The sequence below is a fragment of the Chionomys nivalis genome, chromosome 10 (assembly GCF_950005125.1).
Source record: "Chionomys nivalis chromosome 10, mChiNiv1.1, whole genome shotgun sequence".
Classification (NCBI taxonomy): Eukaryota; Metazoa; Chordata; class Mammalia; order Rodentia; family Cricetidae; genus Chionomys; species Chionomys nivalis.
In genome coordinates this window covers 54,358,460-54,378,934 of record NC_080095.1, presented here as the reverse complement: position 1 = coordinate 54,378,934, position 20,475 = coordinate 54,358,460, and the positions used below count along the sequence as shown (strand labels likewise).

At 41.1% G+C, this 20,475-nt stretch overlaps 1 protein-coding gene across 2 annotated transcripts in view; it reads right to left on the bottom strand.

Moving 5' to 3' along the window:
• Positions 1-20,475, bottom strand: part of Sos2 (SOS Ras/Rho guanine nucleotide exchange factor 2) — a 92,046-nt gene that overhangs the window by 44,998 nt on the left and 26,573 nt on the right. For both annotated transcript variants that reach the window (XM_057782643.1, XM_057782644.1), the window contains exons 5-7: positions 11,590-11,796; positions 7,611-7,754; positions 3,366-3,476 (exon numbers count right to left, since the gene is read on the bottom strand). In XM_057782643.1, the coding sequence (XP_057638626.1) occupies positions 3,366-3,476; positions 7,611-7,754; positions 11,590-11,796 (462 nt within the window). The remainder of the gene's footprint in view (positions 1-3,365; positions 3,477-7,610; positions 7,755-11,589; positions 11,797-20,475) is intronic.

The window sequence follows — 20,475 nt, the reverse complement described above, 5'->3', positions numbered from 1 at the left end:
TCCCCCAGCACATTACTGATAAGTACACACGTTTCTGCATGTTAAAGGTTGAAGTGACTTTGTAATGTTGTCTATAGATTTTCCTCAAGATCCAGGTTTCCACATACCATAAAGAAAAATTTTCAATTTATTTAAACTCTTCTTTTTTCTTTTCTTTAAAGACAGAGTTTCTTGGTGTAGCCCTGCCTGTCTAGAAACTCACTCTGTAGACCAGGCTGGCCTTGAACTCAGAGAGGCCTGCCTCTGCCTCCCAAGTGTTGGGATTAAAAGCGTGCACCACCACTTCCTAGATATTTAAACTCTAAGACAGGCTAGTCACCTTGAGAGGTCAAGGAAGAATGGCTGCACAGTACAGGCATTCTGGGCTACAGATCTAGAACCTACCTTAAAAAAGAAACAATAGCCACTCACTAGGAAAAGGAAGTAAGTTCAAATAGTTACAAAGAATGTTTTTAAGGAAGTTGTTGTACACTACAAGTATTTCTTTAAAAAATTCCCCAGTGAATAAATAAATTTCAGGTTTAGCTCATTTATGAAGAATATTTGGTGTCTAAGTCAACTGGCAAAGCTAGTTCTGCTTACAAAATGGGCAGCTGTGTCAGAGTGTTGTCAGGGAGCCCGAGGAGGGTAAGTTCTAGCATTCGCTGGGTGGTCTGGGTGTTCCTGCACCCCAGAGCCTCAGGCAGAAACCTAACCCACACATTAGGTTTGCAGTTAGGATGTAGGGACATGCCTTTGAGAAGGGGGCTGATAACCTGATAAGGGCCTAAGCAGTGTGCTGGCCCCTTCCACCATCTGAATACACAGCTAGTGAGATGGGCCCCCCACCAACAAAGGAGAAACCCTCATCAGACCATGAATCTGCCAGCATCGTGAGTCTGGAAGCCCAGCTTCATCTGTTCAGCTGCCCAGTTGATATTTTCTGTTAAAGCTGCATGACGGACTAGCACAGCATCAAGCTACTTACTGACCTGAATTAGTCAGCTTAGAAGTTCTTGCTAGAACCAATACACCACTTTAAAGTTAGTCTACAAAGACCTTCTATTTTATTAATTTGCAGTGAAATGACTACTTAAGTGCATTCTAAAACTCTGGACTGCTAATTATCAGGAGAAGGATCTAACTGATAATAACATAAGCTAACACTTACTGAATTTGTAATGTGCTAAACATTATAGTGCTTTACATAGATTCTCGTTTATGTTTATGTGCATGTTGCACTTGCCATAGCATGCATGTAGAGGTGAAAGGACAACGTGAGGGAGACAGCTCTCTCTTTCCACTCCGTGGGTCCTGGGGATTATACTCAGGTTTCCAGGACTGCAGCAAGTGCCTTTACCACCAAGTCACTTCACATCCCTCAGTTTGTTTTATGATCAGAAGGTGTGTATCTTTTTTCCTTTGATACAGGGTCTTTCTATATAGTTCTGGCTATCCCAAAACTCACTCTATAGACCGGCCTGGCCTTGAACTCACTGAGATCTCTCTTTCTCTGCTAGAACTAAAGGTATCTGCCACCAAGCCCAGCTGTGTACATTATTTTTATCTCCCCTGTAAAGATCAGCAAACTGACCATCAGAGATAGGTAACACAATTATTAGTTGACCCAAACCATAAGTTCTGACTCCAAAGCTCCTTTTTAAAAGTTCTTGTGTGTGTGCTAACTGAATCCAGGGCCTGTACCTGATGTAACTGTTCTGCCACTGAGCTACATCCCCAGCCCTGAGATTATTTCCTTAAATTACACTGTAGTTCTCAGTTGCTTTTGTTTTCTGCTGTTTTAAAGACAAGGTCTCATTATGTCACCCACATTGGTCAAAAACTTTTATCAGTCCTCCTGCCTCAGCCTCCTATGTGCTGAGAAAACAGGCATTTTAACCACCAAACCTGACTTTTCACTGTACAGTTTCTAAAGATAGATGGATTCTGTCTTCTTTTTAATGATGCATTACTTCACTGAATGGTACTTTAAAGTTAATATAATAATACAAGTGAGTTTCGTCTAAAAATGATCTTATCCAACTCTTTTACTTCATGGATAGCTGGAGAAATAGCTTACAAAATCAGATCCTAGGGACTAGGATGGAGAATGTGTGCTTAGTGTGCATACACACTGGGTGTGATCCCTGGAGCCCTCACCCTGCCCCCAGAGTCTACAGGTTCTATTCTCACAGAAAAGAATTCCTGATTTTTTGTTGGGATCTAGCTGCCCTCACTCCCCCTGACCAGCAGTGGAACTTCCTTGTTTGTGTTCTTTCTGGCCAGTGGTTTTCCACAGAAGCAGCAGAGGTATAAAAGGCTTTTGCTCTGGGCGAAATAAAGGTTGCTGTTCTTCATACCTTTATTCCCAGCATTTGGGAGGCAGAGGCAGTTGGATCTGAGTTTGAGGGCAGCCTGGTCTATAGAGCAAGGACAGCCAGAGCTACACTGAGAACCTTGTCTAAAAAAAAAAAAAAAAAAAAAAAAAAAAAGATTTTTCTGTGTGTATATGTGTGTGTACGTGTGTGTATGCGTGTGAGCATGTGTTTGTGTGCATGTGCGTATGCTCATGTGTGTGTTTGTGAGCATATGTGCATGTGCACATGTGTGGGGGTGCCCAGAGTCCAGAAGAGGGATTGTCAGATCCCCTGGAGCTGGAGTTACCAGCAGTTCTGAGTCACCCAATGTGGTGCCTGGAAATGAACTCCAGTTTTCTCCAAGAGCAGCAAGCACCCTTGAGGCTGAGCCATCTCTTTAACTTCCTTTAAACTGTACAACTGATAAAATAAGTAAGTATTGTTATATATGAAATTATTCTGAGTTATTGATTTCCCCAAATATTTCTCTTAGAGCTACCAAAATAGCTTTCCAGATTCATCTCTACCTCGCTGATGCAGAAGCTCCAGAGCCATGGTAACTAATGTGTGATGCACGTCAACAGCAGAGTAAAATGACTCAACACCGCTGCTGTTCTTGGAAGCACCAGGACTTAGACCACCAGCACTCATGTGAGAAAGCTGTGCAGAGTGGCCTGTGCCTACAGTCCCCAAGCTGGGGTGTCCCAGAGCTGAGGGGAGACTGTACTGGGGGTGGTCTCAGTGCTGGGGGATGGAGGGTGGAAAGGCAGATCCTTAGATTTGCTGGACAATCAACCTAAACTACTTGACATATTCCAGGCCAGTAGGAGGTTGTCTCAAATAAAAAGGTGGACAGAACCTAAGAACAATAACTGAAGTTGTGTTCACATACACACACACACACACACACACACACAAAATGGATTAGAAGGACTAATGAGAGATTTTTCCACTTTCTTTAGAAAGATAATGAAATATTTCTTCATTTATTTCATGATAAAATAAGAACAACACTAAATTCAAGTTTACCTGAAAATGTAGAACAACTGCAGGTCTGGTCATCAACTTACTGAAGAGGTCATTAAACTCTGGCGAAAGAATGTCCTGTGATAACGTTTCATAGGGATCAAATGCTTGCTCCTATTTTTAAAAATAATGTAAGGTGTTAGGTTTAAGGAAAATATATGTTTATGCTAATATGGAACATATATTATCTAATGACAATATTTCATTCATGTTTCTATGTCTTATCACCTTTGGTTCTCTACTTTTCAGGGAAAACAACAGTTATGGTTACAAGGGATACATTTCTAAAAATACGGACCTTAAATAGTAGCTATACAGTAACAGGCCTTAAAACTAAATGGCTGGTTTTATGGCATCCAACTACTAAGATGTATATTTTATTCCTACAAAATTTAAAGTACATTTCTTTGTAAAAGAAAACTATTAATGCAAACTTACCTAGGTTGAAACGAATTTACTAAATGATACTCTTAAAGAAAGCAAAATCAATACCTTTGTTTTACCTACTCGAGTTCCCAAAATTAGAAGAGCAAATAAATAGTAAACACAGAAACTGCCTAAACTAACTTCATATTTATAAAAATTCCAGTTATCTGAGGATGATTGGTAATTCAGATTTATTTCCTTTTTGTACCTTCAGAATATAAAATATGGGACTGGAGAGACAACTTAGTGGTTAAGAGCACTGGCTGCTCTTCCAGAGGACCAGAGTTCAGTTCTTAGCACCCACAAGGCAGCTTACAACCATCTGTAACTCCAGTTTCAAGGGATCGTACACCCTCTTCAGAACTCCCGAGGTACACATGTGGTTGTAGAGGCCCAAAAATGTGAGCCTATTTCCACCTTGTCTGAAGGTCAGAGAGTTTGAAGTCTCTCAACTGTTCATGAAGACCAGGGCTACACATCCTGGCCCAGGATGTGGTTACTTGGCTCTTTTGACAGTAAGATGGCCAGGACAGCTAGATCCACTCCGCCCTGATCGAAGGTCAGAATTCAAGCAACTTCAGCTCCTTCTTTTGAAATAGGAGATTTGACCTTGGGAGTGGCTGCCTTCAGGATACTTGGTCTAGGGTGAGTTCACTGCCTAAACAGCCGAATGCTAATGACAAAGTATTGAAGCAAAAAACTATTCCAGTTGTCCTTTGTACCCTGTCAGAGCAGTCTTCTGTCCCCCTGTGGTACTGGGGTATAAAAGCGTATGGAAAACTATTTATTTATTTATTTATTTATTTATTTTGGATTTTCGAGACAGGGTTTCTCCGTGGTTTTGGAGCCTGTCCTGGAACTAGCTCTTGTAGACCAGGCTGGTCTTGAACTCACAGAGATCCACCTGCCTCTGCCTCCCGAGTGCTGGGATTAAAGGCGTGCGCCACCACCGCCCGGCTGTGTATGGAAAATTAAATGTGGGTGATTTCAGTATTCACTGGAACTTCCTCCCAGTACTATTCTATGGTTTCTGTTTTATTATTTTTCACGAATCTTCGTATTCTAAATCACCATGACCCTACCCTGGCAAGAGGTGTTTTTGTTGAGGCTGGTTCCTGACATGTGATGCACTAACATACATGCAGGTGCTCACACATAGACATAATTAAATACATGTTTTAAAGAAAGAAAAACAATAAGAATTTTTGTTTAGCTAGGTAAATGCTGAGAAAGCAGAACTGTCCACTGCTAGGAATGTTAAGATAGCACAGCCCATGAAAATCAATTTGTCTTTAAAAATTAAAACATATTTACCACATGATCCAGTATTCTCATACTTCAGTATCTCACCCTAGTAACAGGAAATGCCATAGCAATGGACGATTCTACACCATAGCACTGGACAGTATTCTACACCATAGCACTGGACCATTCTACACCACAGCACTGGACAGTATCCTACACCATAGCACTGGACAGAATTCTCCAAACGTCCATCAGCAAATGAGTGGGCAAACAGAACATGATACAGGCTGTGCATTCCTTCTCAGAAATGCTTAAAATACAGAAGTGTTTCAGATTTTAGAGGTTTTTGGGTTTTGGAATATTTACATAGAATTTACTGGTTAAGCATTTCTAGTCTAAAAATCCTAAATGTCCTTAAAATCCAAATTAATTAGTGCAGGCTCCAAGTGATGGATTTCAGGATATACTGACTTTGGGTCTGCAGGTGAGTGATGTTCTAACTAGGTGGAGCTGTGTCAAAACACCACTCAACTATTCACTAGCACAGATGAACTTCATAGTATTATGCTAAATAAACAGCCAGAAAAAGACAAATATATGAACCCACTTATAAATATAGGCAAATTTACAGAGATGGAAGGAGATGAGTGGTTACCAAGAGTTAGGTGTAGGGAGCGGGGGCAGAGGATGTTATTATTGATTATTGGGTAGTTTCTATTTGGGATGATAAATTAGTTTTGGAACTATACAGTGGTCATGATCAAATAATAGCAAAAATTGAGTTATACGCACTATACTAATTACTGAATTATACATTTAAAAATAATTAAAATGGGGCTGGTGGGATGGCTCAGCAGGCAAAAGCACTTGTCACCAAGTATAAAGACTTAACTGATTCCTGGGACCCACAGGACAGAAAGGAGAGAACCAACTCTTGCAAATTTTTCTCTGACCTCCACATGCATACACATATACATGTATGCACACATGCACAAACACACATGCATACAAATAAATAAATACAATTAAGAAGTTGTGAAAATGTCAAATGTTGTTTTCTTGTATATTCAAATTTAAAAATAAAAACAAGAAAGCATTTTAGAAGCAAAGTACCTTTTAGGGTGTAGAAAGTTAAGGAGACCATAAATTAGTATCAAAATGCAATCTATTTTATTAAGAACAAAGGTTGAGCCAGGACCTCCGGCTCAGGCCTGCACCCCACTCTCAGGAGGCTTACCCAGGAAGACTGAAGGTTCGAGGCCAGAGTGGGGTATACAGCAGGATCTGTATCCCAAAAACAGAAACAAAGACAAACTGATGCTCAGTAACAAAACGGACCTAACAAAAGTAACTATTTTCAGAAGATAAGGTGGAGTTCATGGAAGCAGGTGATTTTTGTATATGGAATCTGAAAGCAACACTTCTAAAGACTCAAAGGCCAGTGAGTGCACAGACACCCACATGTTCTTTAAAAGAGGAAATATAATACACACACACACACTCATGTATAGTAATATACAAATAATAATACATTTATACTATGTAAAATGTCATCTATCTGTGTGTCTCTGTGAGCATGTGGAGGCCACAAGAAAACATGCAGGAAACAGTTCTTTCTCCCCACCAGGTTGGTCTGAGGAATTGAACAGGTAGTCAGGCTTGGTGACAAGTACCTTAACCTGCTTAGCCATATTGCCAGTCTTATATATTTATATATTTATACTTAAAATATATGATTAAGGATATTTACTAACATGGAAAATATGATAGAATGAAAAAACATTATAAAATGGGAGAATGTTATTCTTGTAAATATACACATAGCTTTATAAAACACAAAGAATATTTATATTAGGATAAATGTAAAGGGTTGGAGAGATGGCTCATGGTTAAGAACAATGATGCTCTTCCAGAATACCTGGGTTCAAGTCTCAGCACCCACATGGCAGCTTACAACTGTCTGTAACTCTAGTTCCAGGGGACCCAATGCCCTCTTCTGGCCTCCTTGGGTACTGCATGCATGCATCTGGTGCACAGACATACATGCAGGTAAAACACCCATACACATAAAATAATTTTTAAAAGGATAAATGTTATAAGTTATAGTGGCCATCTTTATATTTACACTTTTACAAAAAGATATATTATTTTAAAATCATTTAAAAGAACAAGACAAGTTTGACTTTGGAAAAAATAATACAACCCCTTTGATTTTTTTTTGAAAATGAAGTCTAAAACCCGCAAAAGTTAAAAAATGATTATCAACAGGTTATTTCCTTCACCTTAAAACTATTCTTAGTATACAGTATTTCTACATGTCATTCCTTTAGTATACAAGTTTTCACAATAAATGTCAACAATAGTACATATATTAAAGGAAGCCTCAGTAGCTGGGCATGGGCACACTCCTGCACCCTAGCCACCCAAGAGGTGAGTTCAAAGCTGCAAACAAGAAGACCTGCTAAAGCATTAAGCAACACAACTGAATCTTAAGTATCTTATAGAAGTCTAAAGGGCATTCTCTTGACATAGTTTTTAGGACTTTAATGACGGTCTGAAATGGTTTTGTAGACTTACCTCTGCTAAATCTTCAAAACAGCTACCAGCTAACGGATGGGGACTACTTTCATCTGTCATTTCTACTGTGTCTTCAATTAAACCTAAAAGTTTCACAGTCAATTCATGTATATCTGAAATGTTACTGAAAATCTTTTCAATTTCCTAAAAAATAAAAAAAGGTTAAGGCACATAAGGCTGAGAATCATGCTACACACCTATAGGAAACAAAAGTGTGCTGAAGAGACGGCTGAGCTGTGAGTGTATGCAGACCCGAGTCCAGATCCCGGCACCACTTGAAAGCCAGGTGTGCTGGTGTGTATTTGTGACCTTGGGGTGAAGGGGCAGCCGTGTGTCACTCACTGACCGGCCAGCCAGTCCAGCAGAATAAATGAGCTCCAGGTTCTCAGAGAGAAACTGTCTCAAAAGGAAGGGGGTAGTAAGATGGCTCGGCTGGTGATTAACATTGAGCATAATCACCTGAGACTCATTCCCAGGACACACAGTGAAGAACCTATTTCCACAGGCTGTCCTCTGCCCTCCATGTGTACACACACACACACACACACACACACACACACACACACACACACACAAGATAAATGTTAAAGATGTATTTTCACCTAATTCATAAAGTATATTCTAAGACAGTAAAAATAAATCATGAATACAAAGGAAAATTTAAGAATCTCTTAGATCGGAGACAGTAAATATACTAGAATATATAAATTCCAGATAGCTTGAATTTATAATCCTCAAATCTCATAGGCATCACTATAAATTGAAATTGGCTAAGATGCTGAAAGAATGAAGGTCTTAAAGAGTAAGCTAATGACAACAGTTAGGATCAGGATGAAAAATGATTCTTAATGTAGATACAATTTAATTGTTCAATTTATTGGTCATGTTCCAAATTTTAGAAGGAACTAAAGATGTCATCAGATGGCCATGCCTGCATTACTGTCATATTTAGATTAAGTCATGAGCACTGGAGACACAAACAGATCCCATTACTTACCATCCAGGCTACAGAACGATGAAAATATAATTGGCTACGGAACATTATCCACCTGCATGCTGAATCCTGGCTCTACTAGTTGTGTTACAAAATGTGAATGTTTGGCTTTTGTCCTGGTTCTTCTGATAGAGCTCGTAAAACACTGGACTTCCCTGAGTGTCTGTGATAACAAGGGTGAGGATTGGAAGGATGGCATGTTCCCTCTGCTCACTGACTTTTTTGGAGTAGGGGAGGAGAATGGAGTCCAAGCTCTACAGAGACTTGTGAGCAAGGCTTCTGAGCTTCTGAGCTGTGGACACATGGAGGTGACGGGAGCACGGCTTCCCAGGCAGACTTGTCCCTTCCTTCCCCTCACTGCCATACACTTTGTATCCCATGTAACATTCCCTATAATAAACCGGTTAAGTTAAATAGTCCTATGAGCCCTTCAGCAAATTAACCGAACTCAAGGAGGGAGCCATAGGAACTTCAACTATTACAGCCTGTTGGGTGTGAATCCTTCAGCTGTGACACCATGTCTAGCGAGGTAACATCAGGTTTGCGGTTATCCGTTGAAGAACTACTTCGTGTGTAAAAGGGTCAGAGGAGACATGCATATCATAAAGGTTTATGAGTGAGAGATTAAAGGTTAAAGAATAAAAAGTTTTTCTTTTACAACACGCAAGACGAAAGACCATGGACTAAGATGCTAATGACAGTTGAGCTTTGACACTGAACATGTCTCACACAGTACCGTAAGCCTTTGACATGGGCTTTCTCTTAAAATCTATTTATTTGCTGATGAGGTGCTGCTAAGGACGACAAGGCAGTGTTCTTAGCACTGGTCTGCACTCCCAGCTTCCTGTGGCCTTATCAGACTGGCACCCACAGCATCCCTGTCTCACAAATGAGAACAGAAGCACCAACGAGTCAGGGAATTTGCTCATGGCCAGACATCTTGTAACTGGAATCAACCTTAATTCATTTATTACTTTTCTAACACTTGCCAAGAAATTCTCTGATGGTCTTTAACTCAAAACTTTAGAGTGTAGTCTACATGGAAAAACATTTACAGCAGAAACAGAGAGAGAGGGATAAAAGGAATCCTTACTTCTAACCAACCTTCAGTACAACAGAGATTGCCTATCGAATCTGCATTAATCCAGTGAAAAAAGACAAATTAATTCCCCTGGAGTGAACACTGGTGGGGCACAGGAATGACACAGAAGAGAATATTAACCAATAGTGTTTGCTGATTTTATTCCTAATATTGTCATGGAAAACCAGTTTATAATGTAGTAGAAAAGAACTTAAATCTAAGCCCTAGGGCTGTATTGGTTGATAATTCATAACTATTTTACACCAGGAAAGTAGAAACAGTGATGGCTGCCCTATATATGTCACTTCTGAGATGATCAAACAAAACTGAACTTAAAAAAAAAAATCCTGAATACATTCTAGCATATCCAAAAGGGGTTAGCAACATTATTAAACTAAAAATGTATGCAAAAGAACAAATCAAGTCAAATGTATGCAAAACACCTTGAATTATCATTTGATCATTCTTCTAGGAAAGAATAAAAGCTATCAGTTCTAAAGCATTCAGAGAGCCAGACCTGAGTACTGTACCTGTTTGTTTATAGAAGTTATTGCAGTAGAGAACAGGAGGCATACGATAGGGAAGCTTACGATTAAATATTTTTTAAATATAGGTCAAACAGACTTAGAGAAAAATGCACCATTGCTAAAGGAAAGAAAGAAATCAAGAAAAAAGAAAGAAAGAAAAAGAGAAAGAAACCTATAGTTTTTTAGCTAGAGTTCCTAGAACTGTCCTGGGTTTTGTTGTTTACTTTAAGACAGTAATTCACTATGTAACCTAGATAAGCCTGCAACTCCCTGATCCTCCTGCCTCTGTATCCTGAATTCTGGGCTATGGCATGAGGTTCACATCCTGAGAGACTGACTTTATACTATAGAGAAAGAAGAGGCCCAAGTCACTCTGAACCAGGCCCTTGACCCATCCTCGTCCTGTATGCAAACAGGATATCACTGCTTTTTTTTGGGGGGGGGGGGTTGAGACAGGGTTTCTCTGCAACTTTGGAGTCTGTCCTGGAACTAGCTCTTGTAGACCAGGCTGGCCTCGAACTCATAGAGATCCGCCTGCCTCTGCCTGCTGAGTGCTGGGATTAAAGGTGTGCAATCACTGTTTTTGATTCTTTACTTGGGATTCTTATAAAATGTTCTCTTTTAAACTTCCTGCTGCTGGGGCTGGACAGACGGCCCAGTGATTAGGAGCACCAACTGCTCTTCTGGAGGACCAGGTTCAACCCCAGCACTCACAGGGCAGCTCACAACCACACACAACCGTATGTAATTGCAGTTCCAGCAGATCCAATGTCCTCTTCTTTCCTCCATCGTCACCAGACACACATGTGTGCACAGACACACATGCAGACAAAACACTCTTACACACAAAGAATTTTTAAAATTAAAATAAAACAAAATTCCCACTGTTAGTTGAGCTCGGTGGCACACACATTTGATCCCAGCACTTTTGAGGCAGAGGTAGGTGGATCTCTGTGAGTTCAAAGTCAGTCTGGTCTACAGAGTAAGTTCCAGGCCACCCAGAGCTACATAGTGAGAACCTGTGTCAAAAACAGAACAACAACTTTGAGACAGTAATTCACTATGTCCACTGTTGAAGCTTGTAGCCTTAAAGCACCCACCAGAAGAGAAGGAGCACACTTCTAGACCGTTTTCTTCACTATTCCAAATGAGTGACTAACTCTTACAACAGCTGGCTAAGCCTGTTACTGTGCAGCAGAAAGTGTCATCGTTCCAATGAAAATCCCTCCACCTGACTCTGCTGTCACTGCACTTATACCAATATAACAATTCAGATGGTTTTAAACTCAGAACTGCAAGAAAAACACTTATATTCTAGTGAGGTGAACAATACACTAACAGCAGCTATTTGCTGTGGGTGTACACTGGAGTACTTACAGAGGGCCTGAACAGCTTCCGGTCAGAAAGGAAGGCTTCCCGGAACACTTTGATGATCATATTCAGCTCCCGGAGGTACTGCCTCTCTTCTGCAATTTCAGTTCTGACAAGGTCATAGTAGTTTAGCTCGCCAGAAGAACTAGGTTCGTCTTCACAGAGAGAAATCAAACCTATATCATCATCCTGATCAAACATGTCCATCAAAACCTGGGAAGCACAAATCAGGAATGTACAGTTACTTTCCTTTTGTAAAGCTGTTTCAAAGTATAGCAATTAAAATGCTATTAGACAGTAAGAACTGTATCTTGCACACACAAATTTACATTAGGAAATTTAGGGGAAAGTCAGATGAGATGATGTTAAGCTAGATAAAGTAAAATTAATGCTTCTCGAATACACATGTATGTGCATATGTACATACATCATATACATATCCACATATACACAGTCATCTATAAGAACAAAACGAGGGTGTTTTTAGGAAAAAATCACAGTTCCGCTACCTAGACAACTATGACTATAGGTAAGTATTTTTCTTAAGAAAGTCATATTCTTTATGTGTAAAACACAACGAATGGAAGAAGAGATGATGTCTAGCAAGTGACTGGTACCCAGCATCCTTGCTGCAATGGATGGCAGCATGCGCCTGGGCAGAACTGAAGGAAAAATGAAGTGCCAGTGCAAAGGCGGGTGACCTACGGCAGTGTGAAGTGCCAGTGTAAAGGCGGGTGACCTATGGCGGTGTGAAGTGCCAGTGCAAAGGCGGGTGACCTATGGCGGTGTGAAGTGCCAGTGCAAAGGCGGGTGACCTGTGACGGTGTGAAGTGCCAGTGTAAAGGCGGGTGACCTGTGGCAGTGTGAAGTGCCAGTGTAAAGGCGGGTGACCTACGGCAGTGTGAAGTGCCAGTGCAAAGGCAGGTGACCTGTGACAGTGTGAAGTGCCAGTGTAAAGGCGGGTGACCTGTGGTGGTGTGAAGTGCCAGTGCAAAGGCGGGTGACCTGTGACGGTGTGAAGTGCCAGTGTAAAGGTGGGTGACCTGTGACAGTGTGAAGTGCCAGTGCAAAGGTGGGTGACCTGTGACAGTGTGAAGTGCCAGTGCAAAGGTGGGTGACCTGTGGTGGTGTGAAGTGCCAGTGCAAAGGCGGGTGACCTACGGCAGTGTGAAGTGCCAGTGTAAAGGTGGGTGACCTGTGACAGTGTGAAGTGCCAGTGTAAAGGCGGGTGACCTGTGGTGGTGTGAAGTGCCAGTGCAAAGGCGGGTGACCTACGGCGGTGTGAAGTGCCAGTGTAAAGGTGGGTGACCTGTGACCGTGTGAAGTGCCAGTGTAAAGGCGGGTGACCTGTGGCGTTGTGAAGTGCCAGTGTAAAGGCGGGTGACCTATGGCGGTGTGAAGTGCCAGTGTAAAGGCGGGTGACCTATGGCGGTGTGAAGAGCCAGTGTTAAGGCGGGTGACCTATGGCAGTGTGAAGCTTTCTAAAGCACAGTGCTCTTATTCAACTTTGCATCAGAAAGATTTTTCTTTGAAAATCATATCTGTACTAAACAAACATTTTCTTGTCATTATTGCTTTGTGTGTGTGTGTTTGTATGTACATTTGTGTACTTAGTGTGCAAGTGTCAGCCAAAAGGCAAGAACTATTCATAAATCAAAAGCACTGGGTATAAGGTGACTATATATTTTAATACTGTTTTTTAATTTGGACCTAGTTAATTATATATTCAAAACTGTTAAAGAGTTCAGGAAACCAGGCATAGGTGGGTGGAGCATGCCCTTACCCCCAGTACTCAGAAGGCAGAGGCAAGTGGGTTTCTGAGTTTGAGGCCAGTCTGGTCTACAGCGTGAGTTTCAGGACAGCCAAGGCTATTACGCACAGAAACTCTTTTTCTTGAAAACAAAACAAAACAAAAAAGTTCAGGAAAGGCCATAAAATGGCTCAATGGTTAAAAATGTTTACTGTTTCTGCAAAAGTCTCAGTCTATTTCCCAGCAAGAACATCAATAAGCTCAGATCACCTGTAATAGCAGCTCCAGAGATCCGATGCCCTTGAGCGTCTGGGGGTACCTGTACACAGATGGTGCACATAGACTGATGGAGGCGCGCACACAAATAAAATTAATTTAAAAGAGTTTAGGAAAGATGTGAGTAGGAGAGGAGGACACACTGGGGACGCCTGAAGGAATGGGAGGGAGGAGTCGGGGTTCCTTTGGGGAGTTGGAGGGGCAAATGATCAAGATGCATTCCAGGTCCAGGGAATCTGAAGCTTTCCTTTGACCTCTGCAGGCACCAAGCACATACATATAAGGAGGTAAAATACTCACACTTATAAAAATAAATAAATCTAAATAAATAAGTTAAATATATTCTATGTTTTATAAAGGGAAAGGAGCTCACAAGATGGCTCAGGAGGTGCCCCCTGCCGAGCCTGACAACCTGAGTTTCATCCCTAACTTATAACTTACACGGCAGAAGACGAGGAGCGACTCCTGCAAGCTGTTTTCTGACTCTGCATGTATTCCCCAGTAACACATACAACACACACATAAACACTAAGTAATTTTATTTCTTAAGAGTTCAGAGGAAGAAAAAGAAAGGTATACCTCTGTAAAGAAAGTCCTGTCAGATGAGAGGCAATTATGATATTAAGAGGTAATATTCATTCATTCATTCAGCAAAACATCTACTGGTCACCAGAAATAGCACCAACTCTTGCCAGTATAGCAGTGAATAAAGAACCCTGCCTCCCTGCTCTGACTGAATTAACTCCGAAGCTGTTCAGACTTGGTTCTCTCCATTTACCTGCACTCTGTTATTGCTGCTTGCTTTGGTTTAGGTTCTTTTTGTTTGTTTGTTTGGCTTTGTGGGGCTTTGTTTTTTGAGACACCACCTTCCTAACTAGCTCTGGCTGCCCTGGAACTCACTATGTAGACCAGGCTGTCCTAGAACTCATTCTGTAGACCAGGCTGGCCTCAGACTCAAAGAGATTTGCCTGCCTCTGTTTCTAAGAGCTGGGACTAAAGGTGTGCACCACTATGCCTGGCATTTTCTTTTTGTTTTTAGACAAGGACTTACACGGTAGTTCAGGCTGCCCTGGAGCTCACTATGAAGCCAAGGCTGGCCTTTAACTTATAGTTGTATCGCGTCTCCACAAGCAATCTTTCCAGGGTGGCCTGTGCTCATTACCTCTGATTAGCAAGCTCACTAGTTCCTTCCTACTCTCAGATCTAGTGATATGCCTTTATTCTTGTTTGCTCTAATGCTTTTTTGGTTTATTTTTCTGAGATAAAGTCTTGATACCTAGCCCAGGCTACCCTCAAACTTGAGATCGTTTTACCTCAAATTCCTAAGTGCTGGGATTAAAAGCATGAAGATCCATGTCCAGCTTCACTAGTTCAGAACAGCTGATCATTCTCTACTTAAAGTGCATGCCTTTAAAGCCAGCACTTGGGAGGCAGAGGCAGGCGGGTATCTGAATTCAAGGCCAGCCTGGTCTACAAAGTGAATTCCAGGATAGCTAAGGCTATTACATAGAGAAACCCTGTCTCAAAAACTAAAATGAAACAAAACAAACAATGTCCTCTGCCTGGGAGGAGATGGCTCAGTGATGAAGATGCTTTGGAGAGTACCCAGGTTTGGTTCCCAGTACCCATGTAGCAGCTCGCTACTGTCTAACACCAGTTCCAAGGGTGTTGGCCTCTGTTCTGGCCTTGTGGACATTACATGCACTTATATACATGCAGGCTAAACATTCATACACATCAAAAACAAATATGAACCCCAAAGGCCATCTGTTACAGATTTGGTCCCTAGTCATGAAACTTTTGGGAAGTATGGAACCTTTGAGAGATGGCATCTTGTGGGGATAAAATCACTGGTGTAGTGTGGCAGAAGTGGGTACTGGACTCTACACCTTCCTCTGTGTCCTGGTCACCATAAAGTGAGCATGGTAAAGGTGGGAACTGGACTCCACACCTCTCTCTGTGTGTCCTGGTCACCATAGAGTGAGCATGGTAAAGGTGGGAACTGGACTCCACACCTCTCTCTGTGTGTCCTGGTCACCATAGAGTGAGCATGGTAAAGGTGGGAACTGGACTCCACACCTCTCTCTGTGTCCTGGTCACCAAAAAGTGAGAGAAAGACTAAGATAGTACAATACCAAAACCCTAAATTCAAATGCTAAAGGGGTCAAGCATGTGTAGCATAGTGATATATAAGAAATGATAAAAATCAGGGCAAACTGCAAGATATATACACTTAAAATAAAAGTAGACTGCTCAATGCCAGATATTTTCTTTATGAACAAAGTCTGGAATCTAGATTTTTACGTTAGATTTTTAGATTTGTAAAATGTATAACTGCCCTCAATCTATCACCATGCCAACATATCCTGTATCACTCCTCAAACCCTCTCAACTCAGAAACCCTTCTTTTTCCCATCAGTGCCCTGTATTCCTGTCTAGACTCCCTTTCTCTAATACTCAATCCCTGTTGTGGAATATTACTTTAACTACGTAGAGATGTGTTACATTTGTTTATGTTACAGAATATTACTTTAACTGTGTAAAGGTATGTTACATTTGTTTAACAATGTACAGATGTGTTGCTTTGCCTTCCTAAGGCACCTGGTTGGTCTAATCAAAAGCTGAACAGTCAAGAGCTAGGCAGAGGAGAAATAGGCAGAGCTGGCAGGCAGAGAGAACAAGTAGGAGGCGGAATCTAGGCTCGAGGAAAAGGAGAGAAAAACAAAGAGATGCCCGAGACCAGCCAGCCAGCCAGTTGCCAGCCAGACATGGAAGAAGCAGGAAAACAGGACATATGGAATGAAACAAAGGCAAAGCCCTGAGGCAAAATGTAGACAATGAGAAACAGGTTAAATTAAGTTATAGGAGCTAGCTAGAAACAAGCATAATCTACAGCTGAGCGCTCATAACTAATAAGAAGTCTCTGTGTCATGATTTGGGGGCTCACAGTCTAAGGAAACCTGCTACAAACCCCACCCATCTTTTCATCACTTAATACAAATGAAAACTTCACACAGCTTTTCAGATTCTCTTGGACTCCCCACTGTCTACTACTAATCTACTATCTTTTCCACAGAATCGCTCAATTTATACTGAAATTTCTGTTCATGTTTTCTTTATAGACAGAACTGTCTAAGGATTGAAAACCATGCACAAAAATAGCATCTGCTTAAAGGGCTTGTCCATATACGAATGGTTACACGCTAGAGTGGGAAAGGATTCTGAAGTGCTGAATGACTGAGGGAACTGAACAACAGCACAGTGCAAAACGTTCTGCGGGCTGTGTTCTAACCAAGAATAAGCAAACAGAGCCAAGCTCAGTGTGATGACAATCGCACAAACCCAGCTACTCAGAAGGCTGAGGAAAGGGACTGCAAACTTGAAGGTAACTTGGGAATTTCGGTAAGACCTTGTATCAAAATAAAGTGAAAAGGATCAGGGATGTGACCTAACGCTACAGAGCTTCCTTAGTGTGTGCCAATAAACAAACAAATAGTAGATAAATACATAGATAAATGATGATAGACCGACTGATGATAAATAGACAGGTAGACAGAGATAGGTTTGGAAACAGATGAGATATGACCATGCAAGAATAAGACACCCTATTCCTATCAAGACTAGGCCTGACAAATTAAACTTCTTCAGAGAAGCACTCTGCCCTCCTTCTCCCCCACCTTAAGCAGCAATCTCCTTTGGCATATGTTTAAATACTACTTTGCTCAGTGGTCACACATATGATCGAACTTGAGTTCTTCACTGTGATGTGATTGTTCTCAGTAATCTGTGATGTGTCAGCACACTTTGTAACGGTCAAATATTGCTTTTATTTTTAAATATAAAAATGTTTTTGTGTTTTTTGTCCAGAAAATTAAACATCTCTAGAAATTAGTTTCTCAAATAGTTATTAAACATGATATATGAGCTCCTGAGACAGTGATCACTAGAAGCAAGTTTAGATGTATGAAGACCACACCATGTCACACAGCTCATCAATTCACTCATAACTGGAACCACGAACACAGTCATCTGCATTTTAGCTGAGCACATGACTGGCTCTTGTGACAAACAGGAGACTGTGAAAAGGAAGTCTGAATTAAGGATCAGCAAACTACAGTACATATGCCCAGTCCCGCCCACTATTTTCCTGCAGTTTTACTGGAACACAGCCCAGGCCCGTTGTGTAAGGCTACTTCTGTGTGCTCAGGGTGAAATGAGCAGCTGCAGGACAGACTGCCATAGCTGTCATCTAGCTTCTGTGGGTTCTCGGGAGATTGCTGCTGCTTTGTCGACACCAGGCTGTCCTCACACTTGCAGCAATCCTCCTGCCTACACCTGCTAAGTGCTAAGATTACAGGTATACACCAACTATGACCGGTCTGGGGCTCGCTCTTTACGTATTTGTCGATGCTGAATTGGACAAGAGGTGAACAGGAAAAGAAAAGTGGGACATTTTAACCTAAAAGGAGGTTTTCAATTTGTTTAAAACTTTATTCCTTATATTGCTCTTTTAAGATACTTTTATTGAGCAATTTCAACTAAAACAAAGTTTCTCAAACTTATATGTACTACCAAAAGGTATCTAAAATGAATGACAGAATTAGGTTTTTAAAATATCTTGAAGGGTGATAACTTCAAAACCACTATGAAATTTTCTGCAGTTAAATTTGAGTTAAGCTTATAATTTTTGAAATCTATAGTATGAGTTGAAGAAACCAAAAGCAGAAGAGTGCCTCATTTACCTACGTCCTCAGTGGCTCAGATGTCTGCAAACTCAGTAAGGAACAGGGTGACAGGGACACTTAAAAAAAACTATAAGAGCATAAAAAGAATGAAATGGCCATTTCATTAGTCAGTGTTGGTAGAACCAACTCTAGATAATTGTCTTTAATTTTAAAAGTCAGTACAGGAGCTGGAAAGAAGATTTAGGGGTTAAGAGTCACAGTATCTTGCATAGTCTAAAGTCTGTTGACAGAAGTTTCTGGTCCCACAGCCTTTCAGTCCCAAAGAAACCCACAGAAGCTTATATTAATTATGAACTGTTTGGCCTATTAGCGCAAGGTTATTATTATTATAACAACTTAAATTAACCCACAATTCTTATCTATGTTTAATCACATAGCTTGGTTCTTTTTCTCAGTAAGGCGTTCTCACCTTACTTCTGTGTCTGGACGGTGACAGACTCTCTGCCTTTCCTCTTCCTAGAATTCTCCGTCTGGTTTGCCCCACTTATACTTAAACTAATATGAGTGACAAATCTTTACAGGGTACAAGATCACTGTCCCACAGCAAAGCCACTGAAAGGAGAGAACGCACAAGACAATAAGGTAGGAATCTGACAGGATCCACAGGTGTAGGTTCATTCCACCTTGACTAAAGGTCAGAGAGTTGGGTCGAACTTCTGTTCTTTCAAGGTTATTGTCAACAGTTCAAATAACAGGTATGGCTAATATCCAGAGCTGGTATTTCAGGTATTAAGAAGTAGATCTGTTTCTACCTCAAACAAAAGTCAAAGGATCCAACTAGGTTCCTATTCCCATAGGGAGATAGCTATGGGTGCAACCCAGGGAGAGGTTTGCCTACAGAATGTTTTAGTCTAGGGTGTGAGAGCTACTTGTCTTGTTTTGGCAACAGAATGTTTAACAGAACATGGTCTGCAATCCTTCAACTGGTCTGTTCATTTCCTTATATCATGTTAATACAGTTTTTTATCTTATTCCTACCTTTTGGGGCCGGAGTATTTAAGCAAATGTAAATTAAATGCAGGCAATTTTAGTATTCACTGGAACTCCCTCCAGATACTATCCTATGTTTTCTGATTTATTATTTTCACTTGCGTCTTTGTTCTCTTAATCTTCTAATCCCCATGTGACTCCCTGGTAAATGGTCTCCTCCAACAGGAATTCCTACAAGCTGGAGGGTAAAAAGCTTTGGGTGGTTCAGTTCAGGATGCTGAGCCCAGAGCGCTCTAAGAAGGGGTGGGCGTGGGCTGTGCCTGTTCTTGTAGAGGACCTGGGTTGAGTTCCCAGCACTCACATCAGGGAGTTCATAACCGGCTGTAACTCTAGTTCCAGAGGATCCAATGCCACCTGGCCTCTGTGGACAATACATGCACTTGGTGCACATAAACTCACATGTACACATAAATACAACTAGTTTATAAATCTTAAGGAAAAAAAAGAAGGGACAAGGCGGGTGGCTGGGGACGGCAACAGCCCGCTGTTGGAGAACGTGACCGACTAGAGTAGAGGAGAGTAGAGCAGTGGAGAGGAGGGACTGATAACACACGGGAAGACCCATTAAGAAAAACAGAGCCGGATTCTTCAATGACAAATATGAAAAGGGAAGGCTAAGGTGACATCTTAACGACTAGATTACAGACTGAGAAACGGGGATGGTGGTGGTGGTGGTGCCATGAGAGAGACGTTGTGCCTCCAACAGCCGTGAGCTTCTCTAGCCACATCTTGGGTTTATAAACACCATCCTCTACCACAAAGGACCTAAAGTGTTGGCTGTTGTTATTACTGTTGTTTGGAGAAACAACTAATTCTAAGCTTGGAAAGAGCAATATTGAACAAGATGAACCTAGACTGCCTACTGCTGAAACAGAGTACTCCTGAAAGACAACAATTACATATTCAAAATAATCATGTTTACAGAAGCAAAGATAGAATGTTGGTTCAGAACCTGGGGAGAGAAATGAGAGGATGAGGGCCAAAAGGTAGAAAGTCTCAATTAGACAGAAGAAAAAGATTATATCTAATACAGGCATGGAGAATACATTAAATAACAATTATGGTTGATTTTGAAGTTGCTAAAAGAATAAGTTTCAAAGTTCTCACCACAAATTATATATATGTATAATA